This window comes from Diadema setosum, chromosome 9, assembly GCF_964275005.1.
Source record: "Diadema setosum chromosome 9, eeDiaSeto1, whole genome shotgun sequence".
NCBI lineage: Eukaryota > Metazoa > Echinodermata > Echinoidea > Diadematoida > Diadematidae > Diadema > Diadema setosum.
Window position 1 is genome coordinate 25,445,711 of NC_092693.1, and position 21,508 is coordinate 25,467,218.

Here is a 21,508-nt window from a genome sequence, read left to right on the forward strand (position 1 = left end):
TTTGGACATATATATGCTTATTTAGGGTTCCTCGCGAAACGTGTATTGAGTACATTGCAGGCAAGTAAATTATTCATCTTAGTAGTAGCTATATATTGGCATGAATCATATTTTTGTGTATATGTTTCAACCTTTTTTGTGCATTTAACCGTTTACATACATCAGTATGTGGCACACAGAATAAAGAATACTGATAATGTACTTCTAATGTGTTCCTTTTCATTTTTACCATATTTATGATTGTGTATCAAAGTTGAATGGATGGAGTGTTGAAGTTTGGACATATAAATGCTGCATGATTGCTTCTGATATAAATTACACATCCAACACAAAAATAACACAGCAAGTTTTTCACACTGTGACATTATCTTTTTTTTCCTTAAAAAATTGTCATAATTAGAACATAAAAATTTAAACCAAATGGGGCACCAAGAGTGTTCAACCTATTTGATTGGGAAAAAAGAAAATGGATGAAGTAAACTTAAATAACAAAAAAAAATAATATATATATATATATATATAACTAGTAGTAGACCAGTTGGGAGTAGACTAGTTGGCAGTAGATATGGGTTGGCAGTAGACGAGTTGGGTGTAGACCAATTGGGAGTAGACGAGTTGGGAGTAGACGAGTTGGCAGTAGACAAGTTGGGTGTAGACTAGTTGGGAGTAGACGAGTTGGGAGTAGACCACTTGGGTGTAGACGAGTTGGGAGTAGACCAATTGGGAGTAGACGAGTTGGGAGTAGACCAATTGGGTGTAGACCAATTGGGAGTAGACGAGTTGGGAGTAGACCAGTTGGCAGTAGACTAGTTGGCAGTAGACTGACTGGTTATTAGACTAATTGACTATTAGACAATGAGTTGTAGACCAATTGGGTATTAGACAAAATGAGCTGTAGACTATTCTATTCATAGACCTTATGATTACTAGACGAAATGGTCAATAGACATAATGGGTGTTAGACGAAATGTGACTTAGACAAATTGGACATTAGATAAAATGGCTAGTAGACGAAATGACAATTAGACTAATTGGCATATAGACAAAATGGTTGGTAGACGAGTTGGTAGTAGACGAAGTGGGTTTAGACGAGATGGCATTAGACTAGGTGGATAGTGGACAGGGTGGGTGTAGACGAGGTGCCAATTTACCACTATACCTGGGCCAAGTATTGAGAAAATCCACTTGGCAGTTCTTCTTAAATTTGTGATAACAAGATCTGGCTTGGACAGACAAATGTACTGCCTCAGGCACCCTTTGGAACAGAGGCATCTAAATCAATGCTTGTGTGTCATGTGTCATACAGTTGGCAACTTGATGGCTTTGCAGTATTTTTTTTTTCTTTAAATATTAGCATATTTATGGTGCCTCGTCACATAATGCCATTGCTTTTAGCAAAATTTAGACCCAAAAAATTGACATGTATGGCTGTATTAATCACACAATCTGAAATACACAATGTAGGAGAAACAAGATGGAACAGTGTATAGACTTACTCATTCTCATGCTGGAGAAGCTGGAGGGTGATTTGCTTCAAGCTGAAAAAGAATACATAAAGTATGTACAAAGTGTAACTTTGCAAGAAATGACTTTGAAATAATTTTACAAAAAAAAAAATTATAGCTTGCATGGAAGATATCTTAGCTTTCCATAACACTTTACAACAATGAATGAGAGTCGACTGGGGGGAAAAGATATGCTGTACTAGTATGGTCAAGATGAATCATATTCTGTACTAGTATGGTCATTGTGAATCATACAACTATTAAAGTAAAGCAAGTCTACCCTAAATTAACAGTTACAGGAGGAACATTTTAAATTCATTATTTTGCTACACATTTTTCAATGACGAGTGAGTGAGGGCCACAGAAAGAATTTAAGACGACTCCCTCTACCGGAATTATGGAAGAGCTGGAGGGTGCATTTATATCACAGTAATGGTAAAACTCATGTCTTCTTCTTTTTTTCAGGGTAGCCTCTTCACTGTGGCTGAGAGGAACATGGTGAGAACTAGAAATGTCGCTATGGCGACTGGTATACCTCCGCCATAATGCATGATTCTCCTAATAGGTCAGTAGTTCATGTGGACAATGTGTGATTACATTATCACAAAATTGGCAAAATATTAAAATGACGTGTTTATCACAAATGTGTTGAATGTTCACCTTCCTTGAACTAGGTTTAATTGGATGAATGGGAGAGCATGTATTTGGGGATTTTAGGACTTTTACTTGACTTTGACCCTTTCATAAGTTTAAACATTGAGTAATTTTCAAGGTACGGAGAAAAAAAAAGTGCAATTTCTGTATTGAATAGTATAGTAGTACTATAATAGTAATGGCCTTTGACCCTAAAAATTCATAAGATAATCACCGTCTGGCAGAACATGCATAAATATGTATAAGTTTCAAGATAACTTGAGCCACTTCCCAGATATGGCGGAAGAAGTAAAGTTCAGCACTTTAACTTGACCTTTTGACCTTTGACCTTTTTGGCCAAAAAACCAAAAAAACTTCCCAGAGAATCTTTGTTGGGTTATACATGCATACACCAAGTAAAAAAAAAATAATAATAATCCTGCAGGCAGTGCATAAATATGAGGGAAATAGTAAAATTTTGAAGTGTTGCCCTTGACCTTTGACCCAATGAACCCAAAATTCCCTAGATAATCACTGCCAATCAGTACATGCATAAATACTATGTTCCATGAAGATACCTTGAACCATTTCCAAGATATGGAGAAAAAAGTGAAATTTTAACATTTTTACTTGGCCTTTTGACCTTGGACCTCATGACCCCAAACTTTCACCAGAGAATCTTAATTGGGTAATACAAGTATACACTAAGTTTCAAGAAAATATCTTCAGGCACTGCATAGATATGGGGGAAATAGTGACATTTTGAGCATTTGACCTTGACCTTTTCACCTTCATCATGTGCACTAAAAGTTGATAGGCACAACTTCACCCCCTAATGCACATACATACCAAGTTCCGTTAGGATACCTCAAAAGGTTTTTTAGTTACGCTGCCCACAAAATTCATTACGGACAGACGGAAGGATGGACGGACGGATGGAAGAACGGACGGATGGACGGAGGGAAGGACGGACAACCCGAAAACATAATGCCTCTGGCACCACTTCGTGGCAGAGGCATAAAAACAACTTGTCCAAGGAATTGACGGCCAGCGCATGCGCACACAGACATCTTATCCAGTCGATGGATTTGAAATTTGTGCGCATGTGATGTGTGCGCATGCACTGGCCGTCAAATCAGTGTAGCTCTCCCAGGTTCCTCTCGACCGATTCGAACAGAAAAGGACTATTGGCAGAACCAAACGTTGCATGAACCCAGTTGTCAATATTTCCACTTCACTGGTAAGTCTTCAAATTGAAGAAATTTTTCGATTTTAAGTTGATATTTGTCCGCGATACTACCCTGTCATGATCCTGAATGCTACACTATGCGTATGGGGCTGCTGGTCGCAGTTAGTACGGTACCTACATTGTAGCTAGCTAGCGCACTACCTATGCACGTGAGCCAAAAAGGTACATTGTAGCTAGCATGCAATGCATGCTATAAAACGTAGTCTGCGGCCCCGCGCGGCTCGAACACGATTAAGACAGGTCGATGAGATGAAAAAACAATTTTTTTTTTTTTGGTCTTATCTGCATACTGTTTCAATATGGACTTCAAATTTAATAAATATGATAACATCTATTAAGTGCTCTATGACACTTACAATGTATATTCTTAAATTTGTTAAACAATATGCGATCAAAGAAAATGACAGCAAGTCCATAGATGTACCGAAAAGGTACATTCATTAGTTAAGTACAATGCACCTTACAGCCCTCATCCCCAATGGGATGCAATAAGATAAAAGTGCCAATAAGTTAAGGCATGAAACAAAGAAATGTACAAAAAAGAGGAGTGATAGGGTAGGGAAAGAGCAATCAAGCGTTATTCTGCTTCCGGATCTGTTCATGATTAATTCAAAGTTCCAATGTTTTCCACATTAAGACGAGGCTATTAGGTAAGCCCATGTGTAGTTCACTGCCAGTGAAATGTCAGAATAACATGATGGCCCCACAACGGTTACAGCTTTGTCACTACGAAGGTTTGTTAATTCGAAAATTATAATTATAATACCACAACGGATTATTTTATTCTGAAGGTTCATTAAAGGGACTGTACAGCACTGGTTGAGGTGGGGATTCATATTTTGAACATTCCTAAGTGAGATAATGAGAAACCCCTTATGAAATATGAAAGAGCATGTAATTCTAAGAAGGATTCAACATTTATTTGATGAAAATTGGTTTTCAAATGGCCGAGATATCCAAAAAAGTGATAATAATAAAAGGTGACAGGTCATTGACAGGCCACGCCTTTTATTAGGATCTCTTTGTTTCACCTTGTTTTTGGATATCTCGGCCATTTCAAAACCGATTTTTATCAAATAAACTTTTGATACCCCTTAGAATTGCATGCTCTTTGACATGTAATAGAGTGGTTTCTGAATATCTCGCAAAACATTAAAAGCTAAATCCTCATCTCAACCAGAACTGTACACACCCTTTACTCTGAAGATGAAAAAAAAAAGAAAGAGGTTTGTTCATTTGAAAACGAAATAAGTTTCGTTAGTCCAAATGTTCATTTTAATGGTATCATGACCTTCTTTTATTTTCAGATCACAAGACCTTCGGAATAACAAATCACATTCAACTTTTTGGATTAAACAAACCTTCAGAAGAATGAATATCACCCGTGTAAGGATGTACTAGTATGATATTTCCTTGGTGTAACCACGGCAAAACGATGCCTAGAAAGGACAGTGACAATGATGCCCCGAAAATACTCGCTCTGCACACATTCATGAGTGATGTTAACGAACATGCATTCTACAATATACAGTTGAATATCACTTCTGATGCCTCTGCAGCACAGGTGGTCGAGCGGACAGCGAGAAAGCAAAAACGCTGCAAAGAGCTTTACTTTCTGTGATCGCAACATGTGATGCAGTGGCCACTTGAGACGGCTAATATTGTCACGGAAATGTTTATCACTTGGTAACAATTTCCAGACCATATAGCTGTGATGAAATCATGCCTTTCAACAGGAGTCTACATTACAGTCAGTTACACCAAAATTGAAGAAACTGCACAGAGAAAGTGGGTTTGACCATCCCCCCCCCCTGCCTTTTTCCCAGGGGCCCCAATGTAGGGAATGGTATCCATTTCTACAAATATGTATTCCATCACTCTAGCAATAATGTCTGCCAAAGCAGATAGTCCACGGTATTGTTTTATATCCAGCTACGTACCCAGGCTATGCACAAAGCCAGATGAATTACTTACACGCTCGCTCGCTGCATGCTCTAGCCCGTATACTGTACAGAGCTAGTGGTTATGAATTTTAGGTTACTGTACAGTATTGTACACTGTTGATCTAGCTACATTTGTAGCTAGCAGGACCATCAAGCTAGTTGTGACTGCATGTGTGAGGATTGTTAGTTTGTTCTAGGACCGACTGAGGATACTGTTATGTTGTAAATTGCAATATCCTGACCTCTTTAATCAGATTTGAATTTCTTTCAAATGGTCATGCAAAAGCAGTAGACCGGTCTAGAACTAAATCATCTTGGTGTGCGTAAAGTGCATTAGTTGATTAGGAAGACAGTTGCAAGACCTGTGGGCTGTGCAAACAAGAACAAGAAAACCTAGAAAAACAAGTATTTTTTTTTTCAGATTAAGTCATAAAATCGGTTAGCCAAACATCAATTAAGAATAGAATAGGCCTAGATGTTCCACTAGTGCTGATTCAGTGAGAGGCTTAAATGCCCTTTCTACAGCATTTTAAGCTGAAAATTTTACTGATCAGCGTGGATCAGTAGTTTTGCATAGCAAAGTGGTATGATAAAATCTGTCTCTGACTCTAGACCTACTAAGGGGCTGATCATATGTGTGCCAACGTTTGATAAGAAGCCAAACGACAAGAGACAATATACAATCAGTCTATAAATCAATATGACAAAGGAATTCTGAACCATTCTCTGTAACTGGGCTCGGCCTACAGCAGAGTCCCAAGTCACTGCATTTCAATGCAGTTTAAGCGATGTATGACAACGTGGATTGCTATAGTGACGCGAGCCTACAGAAGTACTAATAGTAGAGGATTAGGTCTACAATTCCCGATATTTTTTTGGCTGGTAATGAAAGAATTATTGTCTCTTTAGCCCCCCCCCCCCAGCAAAAAAAAACAAAAACCAAAAAACAAAAACAAAAACAAAAACAAAACAAAAACAAAGACCTTGTCAATAAAAAAGTCATACTTGGCAAAGGTTCTAAGACAAAGGATAGGGTAAATGTATACTACAAAGTGCACGTCATGCAAATGTGTGTGTTGTTTACCATAGAGCTCATTCCCGAGATGACGTCACCTGGTATTTTGCGTAGTTTGCCGAGTTTTGACAGAATTTTGAGGGGCACTCCCAAGTACAGTTTTTCTTTCTCAATATCTTGTTCCTCATTCAAAATCACCAGAAATGAGTGTGAATATCAAAATCATCTAGAATGGTTTCTATGACAAGAAATTACATTTTCTTCATTACCCTGGACCTTTAATCAAAACAGCTTGGCATAATGCATTGACTGCCTAGTGTTCTCTTATGAAAACATGCTCTCAGATAACAGCTTATCATCATCTCCTCTATGTGATCAACTATGGAGCACAAGATATTGATGCAAAAAAAAAAAAAAAAGAGACTGATGGAACTATTTACCATATTCATGATTTAACATACTATGACATTATCTTGATAAACACTCCAAGCTGCGGGAGAATACTCCCACATAACAATACAAAGTCAAGCTGGTTTGCACCTTTCGTGGAATTCTGGTGAGAACTTTTTCCATCTTCTGACGAGTCTTCTCAGCAGAACTGCTGCAAACTGACGAACCTGAGAAGAAGGTAAAATAAATGAACCAATTAATAACAGGGCTTCTTAAGTGTAATGTCAAGTCATACACAAGGTCAATTTATCATTTAACTATTCATGACAATTGGACATTAAAGACTATATTTGAAGTCCATGATTTGTTGAAAGGAGATAAAAACAAGCTACAAAATGATGCACTTATTAAAGGACAAGTTCACCTTCATAAACCTAAGGATTGAGAGAATGTAGCAATATTAGCAGAACACATCATTGAAAGTTTGAGGAAAATCGGACAATCCGTTCAAAAGTTATGAATTTTTGAAGTCTTAATGCAGTAACCACTGGATGAGAAGACTACTGCATTGTATGAATAACTTAGATGTCACATGCGTACAACAATATAAGGGAAATACAACAAGAATTTCACAAAATTTCATCTTTTGAAAAAAGTACACATTCCCTTGACTCGTTACCGACATATGTTAGGGGTAATATCATTCCCCCTGCCTTTAGAAAGAGGCAAGTCAAGTGCTCTTTTATTATGCGAAAAAAGTGAAAATATGTTGAATTTTCTTTACATTTTCTTTATACTGTTGTACGCATATGACTCACAAGCTGTAGTAGTCTCCTCATCCAGCGGTTCCAACACAAAAATTTTAAAAATTCATAACTTTTGCATCGATTGTCCAATTTTCCTCAAACTTTCACTGATGTGTTCTACTAATATTGCTGCATTCTCTCAATCCTTATGTTTATGAAGGTGAACTTGTCCTTTAACTCAGTCACTGTCATCCACTGAAAATTATTCTAATGAATGAATTATTCTAATGAATGTAGTTAGAGACTTTTAAATCTGATTTTCTTTTTTAAAAACTGTGATATCTCACCATAAGATCTCTTCAAATATACTGTTTTTCTTTCCTTTTTCTTCTTCTCATAAAGAACTAAGAGCATCTTGACAGACTGTTATACTTCACACAACAAATAAAAAAATTACAAATTTCAAACAAGTACGTTGTGACATCATCCTCCTGTAATACCTGAGCTGAACAATAAACAGTGACATGCCTTACCATTCATAGAGCTCTATGTCAAAAATTAGTCAGAAACATTTGCATTAAAAAAAAGAAAATGATGGTAAGTGCAGGTAGTAACAGCAAAGAATGGTATACAAACAATAAATGAGTTGCACGCAAACATGTAATGTTTAAGTATCTGGCCGCTGCGCCTGATAATGAACAGGCCAGCACTTGATGGCGCTTTGCACGTTATGAGCCGTGCATTATGCCCATGCCAGGGGCCTAATGCATGGCTGTCTCTGTCAAAGAGTTTGATAGGTATTTTAAATTGAATGTCATGTGACATATTCTTGGCCAATCACAATTTGATATCATTCTTTGGTGTTGTATAAAAAGGCACATACATTATGTAACTGTGTCTATTGTTCAGCTCAACATTTATAGCAAATTTGGTTTCATCAACATTTAGAAAAAACTAGAATTATCACTGAAGGTGATTAATACCCCCACCCCTAGTGTTGCTCTATAGTATGTGATGTCGTGAGGGCTATGACGTTAATACATGTACCAAGTTTGTGCACTTGTCGAATTGGAAAAAGAATAATTTTAGTTTACTGTACAATTACAGAGTTGACACTGAGTTCCACAAGGTTTGGGTAAAAAGTGTGGTTACCATGTCAATGCACTGTCTGATACAAACACAAGGGACATTTTGCATAACTACATGTAAAGACCATCATACACACCAAATTTGACCTTCATAGCTTGAATGGTTTATTTTGATACAAAAATGAGTGGTTACCATGGCAACACATTTTCCTTAAACTAACACATTGGTGTCTTACAAAACTACACTTCTAGATCATGATACATACTAAATTTGACTTTAATTGCTTGAATGATGGAAAAGTTATTCGATCTGCAAGGTTTTGGTAAAATTGTGGTTACCATGGCAATGGTTTGTGTGACAAACACAAAAATCATGTGTTCCACATCTACATGTATACCTCAGGGCCATAATGCCTTACTAAATTTGGTTTCAATTGCTTGAAAACTGTGGAAGAAGTTCACTCCACAGGATTAAAAACAAAATGCAGTTACCATGGCAACGCATTGTCTGATACAAATACAAAGGACATTTTGCAAAACTACACTTAAAGAGCATCATACACACCAAATTTCACCTTCACAGATTAAATGGTTCAATTTGATACAAAAATGAGTGGTCACCATGGCAACACATTTTTCTTATATTAACACATTGGTGTCTTGCATAACTACACCTCCCGATCATCATACATACTAAATTTGACCTTAATTGCTTGAATGATGTGGAAGTTATTCAATCCGCAAGGTTTTGGTAATATTATGGCTATCATGGCAACGCTTTGTCCGACAAACACAAACATTATGTGTTCCACATCTATGCCTCAAGGCCATAATGCCTACCAAATTTGATTTCAATTGCTTCAAAACTGTGGAAGTTGTTCACTCCACAAGATTTCGAAGAAAACATGCGGTTACCATGGCAACGCTTTGTCAAGTACAAACACAAAGAGTGTCTTGCATATCTACACCTATAGATCATCACAGATACCAATTTTGAAATTGATTTGCTTAAATACTATGGAAGTTATTCAATCCACAAGGTTTTGGTAAAATTATGGTTACCATGGCAATGCTTGTCCGACAAACACAAAAAACATGTCTTGCACATCTATACCTCAATATCATCATTTACCCTAAGTTTCATTTAAATTGCTTCAAAACTGTAGAAGGAGTTCGCGACGCAAGATTTTGCAACAGACCGACCGCGCGACCGACATCACGGTGATTCCTATATACCTCCTTCACACTACGTGTGGCGGGGGTATAAAAAATTGTTTTTGTTATATTAAATAAATTTTGTGTAAAAAGAAGTCTTCTAAAACTTTAAAGGTGACTTATTAATCAATAAAACATTCAAGCAAATTATGATTTTAAATGTAAAGTGTTCTTCCACTTATGTACAAAGCTGACAATAATAACTTCAAAGGGATATTCTGTTGCCACAATCATTACCCAAATTCAATTCTGTCTCACCTTTTTGTGCACAGACCCAGTGGGCCAGTTTGTAAATACATGTACGTAACACTTGAGACTATCAATTCCAGCTCCATAAAGCACCCTGATGTCAAGTCATCGCTCTGTGCAGTGTTTATGAGATAGTTTTTAAGACCCACTCACTTCCAATTGGAAGAAAACACAAGAGACCCGCGGGTCTAGCGCTCATCTGAGTATCGCAAGTTCACCTTTCACGCAGTCACTAATCTAAATTATTCACAGCTCTACTAAAATTTGACCAGGCATTCTCAAGTAGAAGATGAAAATGTACAATAAAAAAAAGGGCCCAAATTTTTTAAGATTCCTTAATTTGGGGAGATTGGGGGCCCCTGGGGCCCCCTGGGTGGGGCAGGGTGCCCATTTTGATAAATTGAGATCCTGACCCCCTAGGGATGCTACCTGCCAAGTTTGACGAAAATCCATCATGAGGTTTTCAGGAAGAAGATGAAAATGTACAATTCAGGCCCCCATTTGGACCTCCCCCCCCCCCCCCCCCCAAGAGGGGCTCCCCTGGATCTGCTATGAACAAACTTGAAACTACAGTCATTAATGTACTCACTCATAGTATTATCTTAGCTCTATAACTTCTGATTCTAGAGAAGATTTTTAAAGATTTCTTCATTTTTTTTTTTTGGGGGGGGGAGTTTGGGGCCCCCTGGGGGCCTCCTGGGTGGGGCATGGTGCCCATTTTAACAAATTAATATCCTAACCCCCTAGGGATGCTACCTGCCAAGTTTGGTGAAAATGGGTCATGGAGTTCTCAAGAAGAAGATGAAAATGTACAATTTAGGCCCCATTAGGACCGCTCCCCACCCCCCTCCCCTGGGTCCCAAGGGGGGCACCCCTGATTCTGCCATGAACAAACTTGAAACTACAGTCATCAATGTACTAACTCATAGTATTAACTTAGCTCTATCACTTCTGGTTCTAGAGAAGAAGATTTTTACAGATTCCTTAATTTTGGGGGGTTTGGGCCCCCCTGTGGGCCCCCTGGGTGGGGCATGGTGCCCATTTTAACAAAGTGAGTTCCTAACCCCCTAGGGATGCTACCTACCAAGTTTGATGGAAATCAGTCTTGGGGTTTTCAAGAAGAAGATGAAAATGTAAAAAGTTTACGCACGCCGGACGCCGGACGAAGGGCGATCGCAATAGCTCAGGTGAGCTAATAAACTGCACAACACCCACACCACACATGTGTAGCAGTGTAAGCATTTCATCTTTTTAAACATTCATAACTTTCAGCTGGAGTTAGTGAAACTTGATTAACATCATCACCTCAGCTAATCTACATGACATGGTTGTAGCAATATCTCTTCACAACTAAAATGTAACTGTCTTATTTGATGTCTAATACCCTGCTATTCTGATCATCTGATTTATACTTTTTTTTAGAGTCATCTTGAATACACAAAACTGTACCATCATGTTGCCCTTTAATAACTTCCACCTTCTTCCTCTAGAGATATGTTTAATGATATTGACTTGACATCCCTCTCTCCTAACACACATACACACAGTAAATTTGCAATTTATAACTTGTCACGTTTTTTAATCCACCGAAAAAAAACTTGTGAAGATGTAATACAACATTTCGTCGGTTGAAAATGATAAGGCCCCAGTCACATATAAACATGGATTCTCAAAGATCTACATGGTGATCCAGGGAGATCCTGGGAGATCCAGGGAGATCCGGGATAGTTTGACCTCGATGGAGTGTCAACGAGCGTTGATATGACTGTACACACGGTATCAACAAGGCAGCTATACAGATAAGGCCGGAAGAGCACAGCGTCTACACGGACAAACACAGCATCTACACGCTACATGGATCAACACAGCAGCTACACGGCAGCCACACGGACCATCCTGGATTGCTCTGCCAACAAGGCAATCCCCGGATGACGCCGCATGTTTTTGACCTCCAAAAGTTGCCGTGTTGGCCTCCCGGATGTCCCTGGATCTACACGGACATACACGGATGTCCAAGGCGTTAACACGGATCTCTCCCCAGATCACCCCGGATCAGATCCGAGGTGGTCCGGGGTGGTCCGGGATGTCTATGTGACTGGGGCATAAGGGCGTTAAGTTGCAATTAAAGCCTGTATTCAAGACACCTAAATGCCCTTCTCGTTCTCAGCAGACGATTTAGTGATTTCATTCTCCTTTTATCATGCAGTATGATAATTCTACTAGAGAACATATCTACATTCAATCATTATCAAATTGTTTACAAAATAAATGTGTGTGTGTGCACATTTACAATCACTAGTGATGAATGGAAGTATGACATTACTGTAATTATTACATCTTGGTAGTGATGAAAATATGCGGTTACAAAGTCAGGTTCTACATTCCTGTACCACTTGTTTGATACTTTGGGCATATTGGTGTGAAATACAAAAGAACTGGCTAAAAATGAGGCAGCATGTTATTTTCCAGTAAATTACAAAATGGGAAAAATCATCAAAACACATCACATCATTTTGCAGCGTCAAGTTTTTTTTAATCTTTTATCAATTTTTTTTTTTATGGGACTTTTTTGCATATATATATATATATATAAAAAATGTCATTCTTTGTTTTACGATGATTCTCTCTTCTACTGTTAGAGTTGACATGGGGAATAACTCTGACACACATCCACTGATTCCTTTAAAGAAGTATTTATCAACTATTCTCAGCCAGAAAACTTTTGCTGGCTTGTGGTGTGTAAATTTTGTGATGCAGAAAAATCACTTGCCCAGAGCTGCCAACTTATGTAAAAGCCTTTCAGTACTATGATGGCTGAAAATCAGTAATTTGCACCTTTTTTGAGTGAAAATCAGTAATCCTTAACAGTGTTATAGAATTTATCACAGACAATGATTTCTAAAATCAGTAATTTGCTTGTAACCTTCAGTATTCTTGTCCAATTTCAGTAGAAATTACTGAAAATCAGTACTAGTTGGCAGCTCTGCTTGCCTGAATGAGCAAAACGTGTAGAGCTCTACATGAAAGAAAAAAAAAGTCTACATTTCTCTTAATGTGAAGTGTAGGCTGACTGGATGGCAGCACAAAAAAAAAAAACCCTAAAAAAACAACAACAAACAAACAAACAAACAAATGAAAAAAAATGTCAAAATCACTAGAGGCATGATAAATTGTGCTAAACCTGAGAACATAAGGTTTGGAAACTAAAGATAACTTTCAATCCTCAATCACAAATGGAGACAAAATGACATGACAGAGCTGTCAGGGCCTACAAGAGCGGCAGCACAAGAGTTTTAATGTTTTCCCCTTAATCTCTCTCTCTCTCTCTCCCTGACCGCATATGAAAACTGCATGGAGATGAGAGGGGGCGAATGGGGAAAGTGAACAGGAAGGAAGGATGAAGGTCAGTGGAGGGCTAACGATACCTGCGGGTTTTGAGAAGACGTAAGTACCGAGCACAGCTCTGGCACAACTCCAGAGCTCTTCAGTGCCTGCCGCAATTCCTCAGTGCCCTACATTTGTGTGGAAGACAAAGGGAGTATGATGATTTAAGTTAATGCATATGTTATAAAGCTCACATAGAACTAAGACACATAGACAGACACATCGACATGGATATTCTACGTATGTACATCAGAGACAAAAAGGCATTCATGAAGTATGTGTATGAAAGACCAAATGTGTCCCTGTATCCCCAAAACCATCAAAAAGTCCCTAGACATGATTTGTTTTAATTAGGGCAGATTCTGAAAGAGCAGACTCTAATCTTTAAAATGATGTGAAACTCAATTCAATTGACAAACATATTTCTAACTAATCTGAAGAATGGAAAGAAAATACACCCTCTGAAAAGTGTTAACCAGTACTGAGAAATGAGCCTTTAAAGTCTGGGGTCTTTTCAAGGGCTTCATGTCACCCAGTGGTGCTCTATGCAAAGAACAGGATATGAAACTCTGTAGCAACCACTATGAAGGGATTATCAGATTAAGCTGCTATTTTGCTCACTCATTAAGTGTAGTCTATTCACAACTAATACTAACTTTCAATGCTTGACCATCAACCTTTTAAAACACTTTAGAGTTGAAATTGAAATGTGCTTCTAAGGTTTCCTGTGCTTAGAATCTGTAAATCTGAAAAAGCCTAACGATGTCAGAATGAAACTAGAAATGTCGCTATGGCGACTGATGCCTCGGCCATAGTGCACGATTCTCTCAAAAGGTGTATGGTACAATGGTCTTCACAATGTGTGATGACTGGCAAAATATCGAAATGACAGGTTTGTCAGAAATATCTTGAATGTTCACATTCCTTGAATTAGGTTTGCTATAATTGTCTAAGAGTGCAGGTACATGTATTTGGGGAATTGAGGATTTTTACTTGACTTCTGACTGACCATTTTATGTAAGTTTATGCAGTAATTTTCAAGATATAAAGAAAGAGTGTAATTACAGTATAAAATAGATTTTTTTTTTTTGCATTTAAACCTGGCCTTTGACCCTTAACCTTTGACCTTTGACCTTCTGGCTGGAAATTTCCCAGAGAATCTCCATTAGATAATAATATATATCAAGTTTTAAAAACAATAATGCAAGCATTGCATATACTAGTATATGAGGGAAATAGTAAAATTTTGAGTTGACCTTGACCTTTGACCCCCTGACTATTGACCCATGACCCCTACATTCCCTATAGATAAGCCCTGCCAGTCAGTACATGCATATGTACCAAGTTCCATGAAGATACATTGAACCATTTGCAAGAAAGTGAAATTGTAACATTTTCAACTAACCTTTGACCTTTTGACCTCTGACCTTATGACATGAAACTCTCTCTGGAGAATCTTTATGCAGTAGTACATGTCTACACTAGGTTTCAAGAAACTACCTTCGGACATTGCATGGATATGGGAGAAATAGCAACGCTTTTAGCATTTGACCTTGACCTTTTGACCTTTGACCTCTCGCCAATGTCACTAAAATCTAATCAACTAATTGCCTCATCATACATCATCCTTGCACCAAGTTTGGTGAAAGCTGCTTCATCCAGTTTTGAGTTATCTCGTAAACAGATAAATTTTAGGATTTGACCTTGATCTTTGGCCTTTGAACTCTGTCCAGTTTCACTCAAAAACTAACCAAGTAATTGTCCCATCATACATCATCCTCAGACAAAGTTTGGTGAAATTTGCTGAATCCAGTCGTGAGTTATCGCGTAAACGGATACAATTTAATGATTTGACCTTGACCTTTGACCTTTGGCCGATTTCACCCAAAATCTAATCAAGTAATTGCCCCATCATGCTTTATACTTGGACCAAGTTTAGTAAAATTCCAGTCAATATTACTCAAGTTATCGCATAAACGAATGCGGACGGACGTACGTACGGATGTACGTACGGACGGATGGACGGACAACCCAAAAACATAATGCCTCTGGCACCACTTCGTGGCGGAGGCATAAAAAAAAGAAAAGAGTTCTAGAAAAACTAAAAAAAAAAAAATTAGAAATGCCGCTATGGCGACTGGTATGCCTCCCCCATAATGTATGGTTCTCCCAATAGGTCTATAGTATACATATAATGAATGTTTATGAGTGCAATGGACAGAATATTTCATGAGGTGAAAGATGAAATGATTCATTCAATGAGGTGCAGCCGAGTTGAATGATTCAAACATTCCATCTTTCACCGAATGAAATATTCTGTCCATTGCACAAATGAAAAACATTTGTTTTATATAATGCCTAAAATAGATCCTTGTCATTTGACATTTTATTGTCCCCGCCGAACGAGTTCGAGCAGGGGACTATGAAACGGGCGCCGTACGTGTGTGTGTGTCTGTGCGTCCGTCCGTCTGTGTGTGCGTCCGTGTGTGATCAAAATGTTCAATTTGCTACTTCTCTGTCATTTATGAGCCAATTTTGATTCTGTTTGCTTTATATGATAGCACATGGGAGCTTTGAAACTTCTACACAGAATTTCAGTTGTGACCTTTGACCTTGACCTTTGACCTATATTGTACATTTTGCTACAAAATGCTACTCCTTCGCCATTTCTAACCCAATTTCGATTCCGTTTGCTTTATGTGATGGCACTAGGTGAGGGCTTCCAAACCTCTACACAGAATTTTGACCTTTGACTTCTTTGACCTTTGACCTTGATTTTTGACCTATATTGTACATTTTGCTACAAAATGCTAAGTACTCCTTCACCATTTCTAACCCGATTTCGATTCCGTTTGCTTTATGTGATGGCACTAGGTGAGAGCTTCCAAACTTCTTCACAGAATTTTGACCTTTGACCTTGATTTTTGACGTATATTGTACATTGGCTACAAAATGCTACTCCTTCGCCATTTCTACCCCGATTTCGATTCCGTTTACTTTATGTGATGGCTCTAGGTGAGGGCTTCAAAACTTCTACACAGAATTTCGACCTATGACTTCTTTGACCTTTGACCTTGATTTTTGACCTGTATTGTACATTTTGCTACAAAATGCTACTCCTTCGCCATTTCTAACCCGATTTCGATTCCGTTTGCTTTATGTGATGACACTAGGTGAGGGCTTCAAAACTTCTACACAGAATTTTGACCTTTGACTGCTTTGACTTTTGACCTTGATTTTTGACCTATATTGTACATTGGCTACAAAATGCTACTCCTTCACCATTTCTAACCCGATTTCGATTCTGTTTGCTTTATGTGATGGCACTAGGTGAGGGCTTCAAAACTTCTACACAGAATTTTGACCTTTGACTTCTTTGACCTTGATTTCTGACCTGTGTTGTACATTTTGCTACAAAATGCTACTCCTTTGCCATTTCTAACCCGATTTCGATTCCGTTTGCTTAATGTGATGGCACTAGGTGAGGGCTTCAAAGCTTCTGCGCAGAATTTTGACCTTTGACTTCTTTGACCTTTGACCTTGATTTTTGACTTAATATTGTACATTGGCTACAAAATGTGGATAACCTCTCCCGGGTGTACAGCTCTGTTTATCCGGAGAATTCCTCGGCGACTGACTTCGAACAATAGCGTCGGTAGTGCGTCTGCGCCGATTAGCAACGACGCCTTCCCGCCATCAAATCAGATGAGCTGATGAAGCGTCCAGGATCGGACGTGAAACCGTTCTCGGAATTAAAACAGTAAGTCCAGATGAATTGATTTAATTTTGTTCCTTTATTGGACAACTGATGCAAAAGTTATGAATTTTTAAAATTTTTGTGATGGAACTGCTGGACGAGGAGACTACTACAGCTTGTGATGTCATATGAGTACAACAATATAAAGAAAATGTAAAGAAAATTCAACATATTTTCATTTTTTTCGCATAACAAAAGAGCATTTGACTTGCCTCTTTCTAAAGGTAGGGGGAATAATATTACCCATGACATATGGCGGTAACAAGTCAAGGGAATGTGTACTTTTTTCAAACGATGAAATTTTGTGAAATTCTCTTTATATTTTCCTTATATTGTTGTACGCATGTGACATCGTACATTGCAGTAGTCTTCTCATCCAGCGGTTACTGCACAAAAACTTCAAAAATTCATAACTTTTGAACAGATTGTCCGATTTTCCTCAAAATTTCAATGATGTGTTCTGTCACCCGGCGGGATCGTGATGATTTCAGCAATTATTTCGACTTTAATCATCCACGCTCATATTTGCTTACCAGCAAAAAGAACTGGAAGTCCGAACTAAAATTGGAAAGGATATAATGATGAGTTCCACACGCATTCCAATTGTCCATTTTTGGCCACAAGTATCGCTACATGAAAAGTTTTTGAATGCGTTACTTTTTTTTTCTTGTTGCGCTGTGGTCTGACCTAATATCACGCACGCATATCTCGCAAAAAAGAAAATCGAATGATTAGGCAAAAAAAAAAAGAATTGTTTGTTTGCCCTTCATTGTCAAAACCCAAGAGAGTCGGTAGGTCGTTTTTTTTTTTGTTTTTTTGTTTTTTGTTTTTTTTTTAAATACAGGGTACCCTTTTTTCCATGTCACTGCACTCAAAACTCCAAGAGATTCATTCAAATTCACGTCTTGCCAGGGCCCGGTACGCGAGGCAGAAACACTCACTGACAAACACTTATAACGTTCATCTTTGTTAAATTTTGCAAACAGCTCAAAAAAAGTACCTTCCAGTGAGATGCTGGCAACTGAACTCCAAACAGTTTTGGTGCCATGACAGCTGGTAACGGATGCTGCAAAAGTAGCCATCTTGTGAAGGGCTGCACACTAACCCATTTTTTCTGCCGGTCCGACCTGTCTCTGTCAGACCAGTAAATGCCCAGTTTTACCATTTTTTACAGGTCCGAACAGAAAATTTACCGGTCAACAACGACAACATAAAAAACATCAAATGACTTGCAAACTTATTTTCTTGTTTTTTATGGATGTACCCCCCCCCCCCTATGTACATTTTACAGATTAATATTTTTTTTTAAACTTGCATTATTTATTGCACAAGAAATTTAAAAATAAAGACAGGAAAAAATTTGAATGTTTGTGAATTAGTGTGAAATGATAATGAACAAAATCAGATTGTATCAAATGCGTTTGTGACTTTTTCTAAACATCAGTGCACGAACTTGCTGCGTAACCTGCTCTTGGTGGTCAGTTGGATTGCGATGATTTAATGAATTATTTTAGCTGTGATATTTTCTGATGCACGCGATACAAGGGGTTCTTTATTTTTCTCCCGATAATCTCTTCGCATTTGTGCATGCGTTCTTGAAAGGTACACGACATGCAGGGCCGAATTTGCAATCTTTTTGCACCCATTTCCACCTCAACTATTAGCGGGATTGTGACGATTTCATAAATTACTTCGGCTGTAATATTTTACGATGCACGCGCAAAAGGGGTTGAAAATGTGTCCTTTATTTTTTCCCGATAAACTCTTCGAATTTCTGAAGTGCGTTCTTAAAAGATGTACCACACGGCCGAATTCATGATACTTTTTTCCGCCTATTTCTACCTCAAATGTCAGTGTGATTGTGACGATTTCATAAATTATTTCGGATGTAATCTTTTGTGATGCACGCACCAGCTAGAATGGTTGAAAATGCGTTCTTTATTTTTCTCCCCATAATCTCTTCGCATTCCGTAAATGCATTCTTAAAAGATATACGACACGGCCAAAAATCTTTTTGCGCCTATTGTTTCTCAAACTTCAACGGGATTGCAATGATTTTATGAATTATTATTTGGCTGTAATCTTTATGATGCACGGGCCAAAAGGGGTTGAAAATGTGTCCTGTATTTTTCTCCCTATAATCTCTTCGCATTTCGTACATGCGTATACGACACGGCCAAATTTACGATCCTTTTAGCGCCTATTTCTACGTCAAATATCAGCGGGATTGCGATATTTCGTTAATTATTTCAGCTGTAATCTTTTGTGATACATGCACCATAAGGGTTGAAAATGCGTTCTTTATTTTTCTCCCGATAATCTCTTCGCATTTGTGCATGCGTTTTCAAAACTATACACTGCATGCAGGGCCGAATTCGAGATTCTTTTTGCGCCTATTATTGTTTACTCAAATTTCAACGGGATTGCGAAATTTTCATGAATTACTACTCGGCTGTAATCTATATGATGCAAGCGCCAAAAGGGGATGAAAATGTGTCCTTTATTTTTCTCCCGCTAATCTCTTCCCATTTCGTACATGCGTTCTTAAAAGGTATACGACATGGCCGAATTCACGTTCCTTTTCGCGCCTATTTCTACCTCAAATATCAGCGGGTTTGTGGCGATTTCATTAATTACTTTGGATGTAATCTTTTGTAATGCACGCACCAGAAGGGTTAAAAATGTGTTTTTTATTTTTGTCCCGATAATCTCGTCGCATTTGTGCATGCGTTTTGATAACCAACACGGCATGCAGGGCTGAATTCAAGATCCTTTTTGCGCCTATTATTTCCTCAAATTTCAACGGGATTGCATTGATTTCATGAATTTTTATTCGGCTGTAATCTTTTATGATGCACGTACCAAATGTGTCCTTTATTTTTTTTTTCTCCTCTATAATCTCTTCGCATTTCGTACATGAGCTTTTGAAAGGTGTACGACGTGGCCGGCCGAATTCATGATCCTTTTTTGGACGATTTCTACCTCAAATATGTAAGCGGGACTGCGATGATTTCATGATTTTTTTTTCTCCCTAGTATTATCTCTTCACATTTTGTGCATGCGTTCTTAAAAAGTACACGGAAGGGCCGATTTCGTGATCCTTTTTGCGCCTATCTTCATTGTGAGATCATTCTGAACAAATGAAAATATTCATTTGTGAATTGACTGTGTAAAATGAAACTGAACGCAATCAGATCCATTTACTGTATCGCTGAATATCGAATACGTTTTTACTTTTCTAAAAATCGACACAAGCAAATTAGTTCTAACATGTCAACTGCCACGCTGCTGCGAAGCTGGGATCGGATCGTGAGTAAAATGACCCAGAAATGCGTGCGCTTCTAATTCTATCAATGCTTCTTGTCTGGCATGACTGCCGATCGCAAGCAAACGAAAAGCAGTTACACTGTATATGCTTTGCATGTATTGCATGGCATGGCTTTGCGTGAGCAGCGCCAATGCGCAAGCTAGCGCGAATAACTGGTCGGCAGTGTGCAGCCCTGTACTAAGTGCATATGTATATACATGCATTGATTGGATTTCGTGCGCGTGCACGCATGTGAGCCAAAAAGGTAGCTACATTGTAGCATGCAATGCATGCTATAAAACGTAGCCTGTGGACCCGCGCGGCCCGAACACAATTACGACGGGTCGATGAGATGAAAAAAAACAAACATTTTTAGACTTTTTTTTATTCTTTCTCTAGCTTAAAATGGATAATTTTGGGTTTAAAACCATTCACAAATTTGTAGAAGATGAAAATTGTGGAAAAAAATAAACTTGAAAGAGCAAAAAAAAAAAAAAAAAATGCGACCTGAAATTTCCGTGATTTTCGGTCAGTCGCGAAGGGCAAACAAACCATTTTTTTTTTTTGGGCCTTATGTTTAATAATTCAGTAGGAACATCAGAAGGCATTCCTGTATCTTACCGCATGGTTTAGAAGAAAAAATGGAAGGAACAGTTCTCTGCAAAACGGAAAAAAGACATGGATAGTGTGATTTCGGTTTTCAATGTTTCGTTTGTCGCTTGTTTGAAAGCGGCAATTTAAATAGTCAAGAAATGGAACCTCGTTATATCCGATCAAATTGCTTATGTTTTTCTTTATCATGATGCACCGAAATTGTCCTCATTAGAACCGGAATCATTATAACTGATTTGTTCTGCTATAGGTTTACACGTAAAGGAAAACATGACCAATGAGATCACCACGTACTATAAGCGGTTCCTCGTTATAACCGAACTCGTTATAACAGGGTTTCACTCTATGTGTGTGTGTGTATGTGTATATATATATATATATATGATATATATAATCATTAAATCATTACATATGC

At 38.1% G+C, this 21,508-nt stretch overlaps 1 protein-coding gene across 1 annotated transcript in view; it reads right to left on the reverse strand.

Annotated features, from left to right (window-relative positions):
* LOC140233500 (importin-4-like) overlaps window positions 1–21,508 on the reverse strand; it is an 83,861-nt gene that overhangs the window by 60,503 nt on the left and 1,850 nt on the right. The window contains exons 2-4 of the mRNA XM_072313618.1: window positions 13,459–13,545; window positions 6,886–6,962; window positions 1,497–1,538 (exon numbers count right to left, since the gene is read on the reverse strand). Coding sequence (XP_072169719.1) covers window positions 1,497–1,538; window positions 6,886–6,962; window positions 13,459–13,545 — 206 coding nt within the window. The remainder of the gene's footprint in view (window positions 1–1,496; window positions 1,539–6,885; window positions 6,963–13,458; window positions 13,546–21,508) is intronic.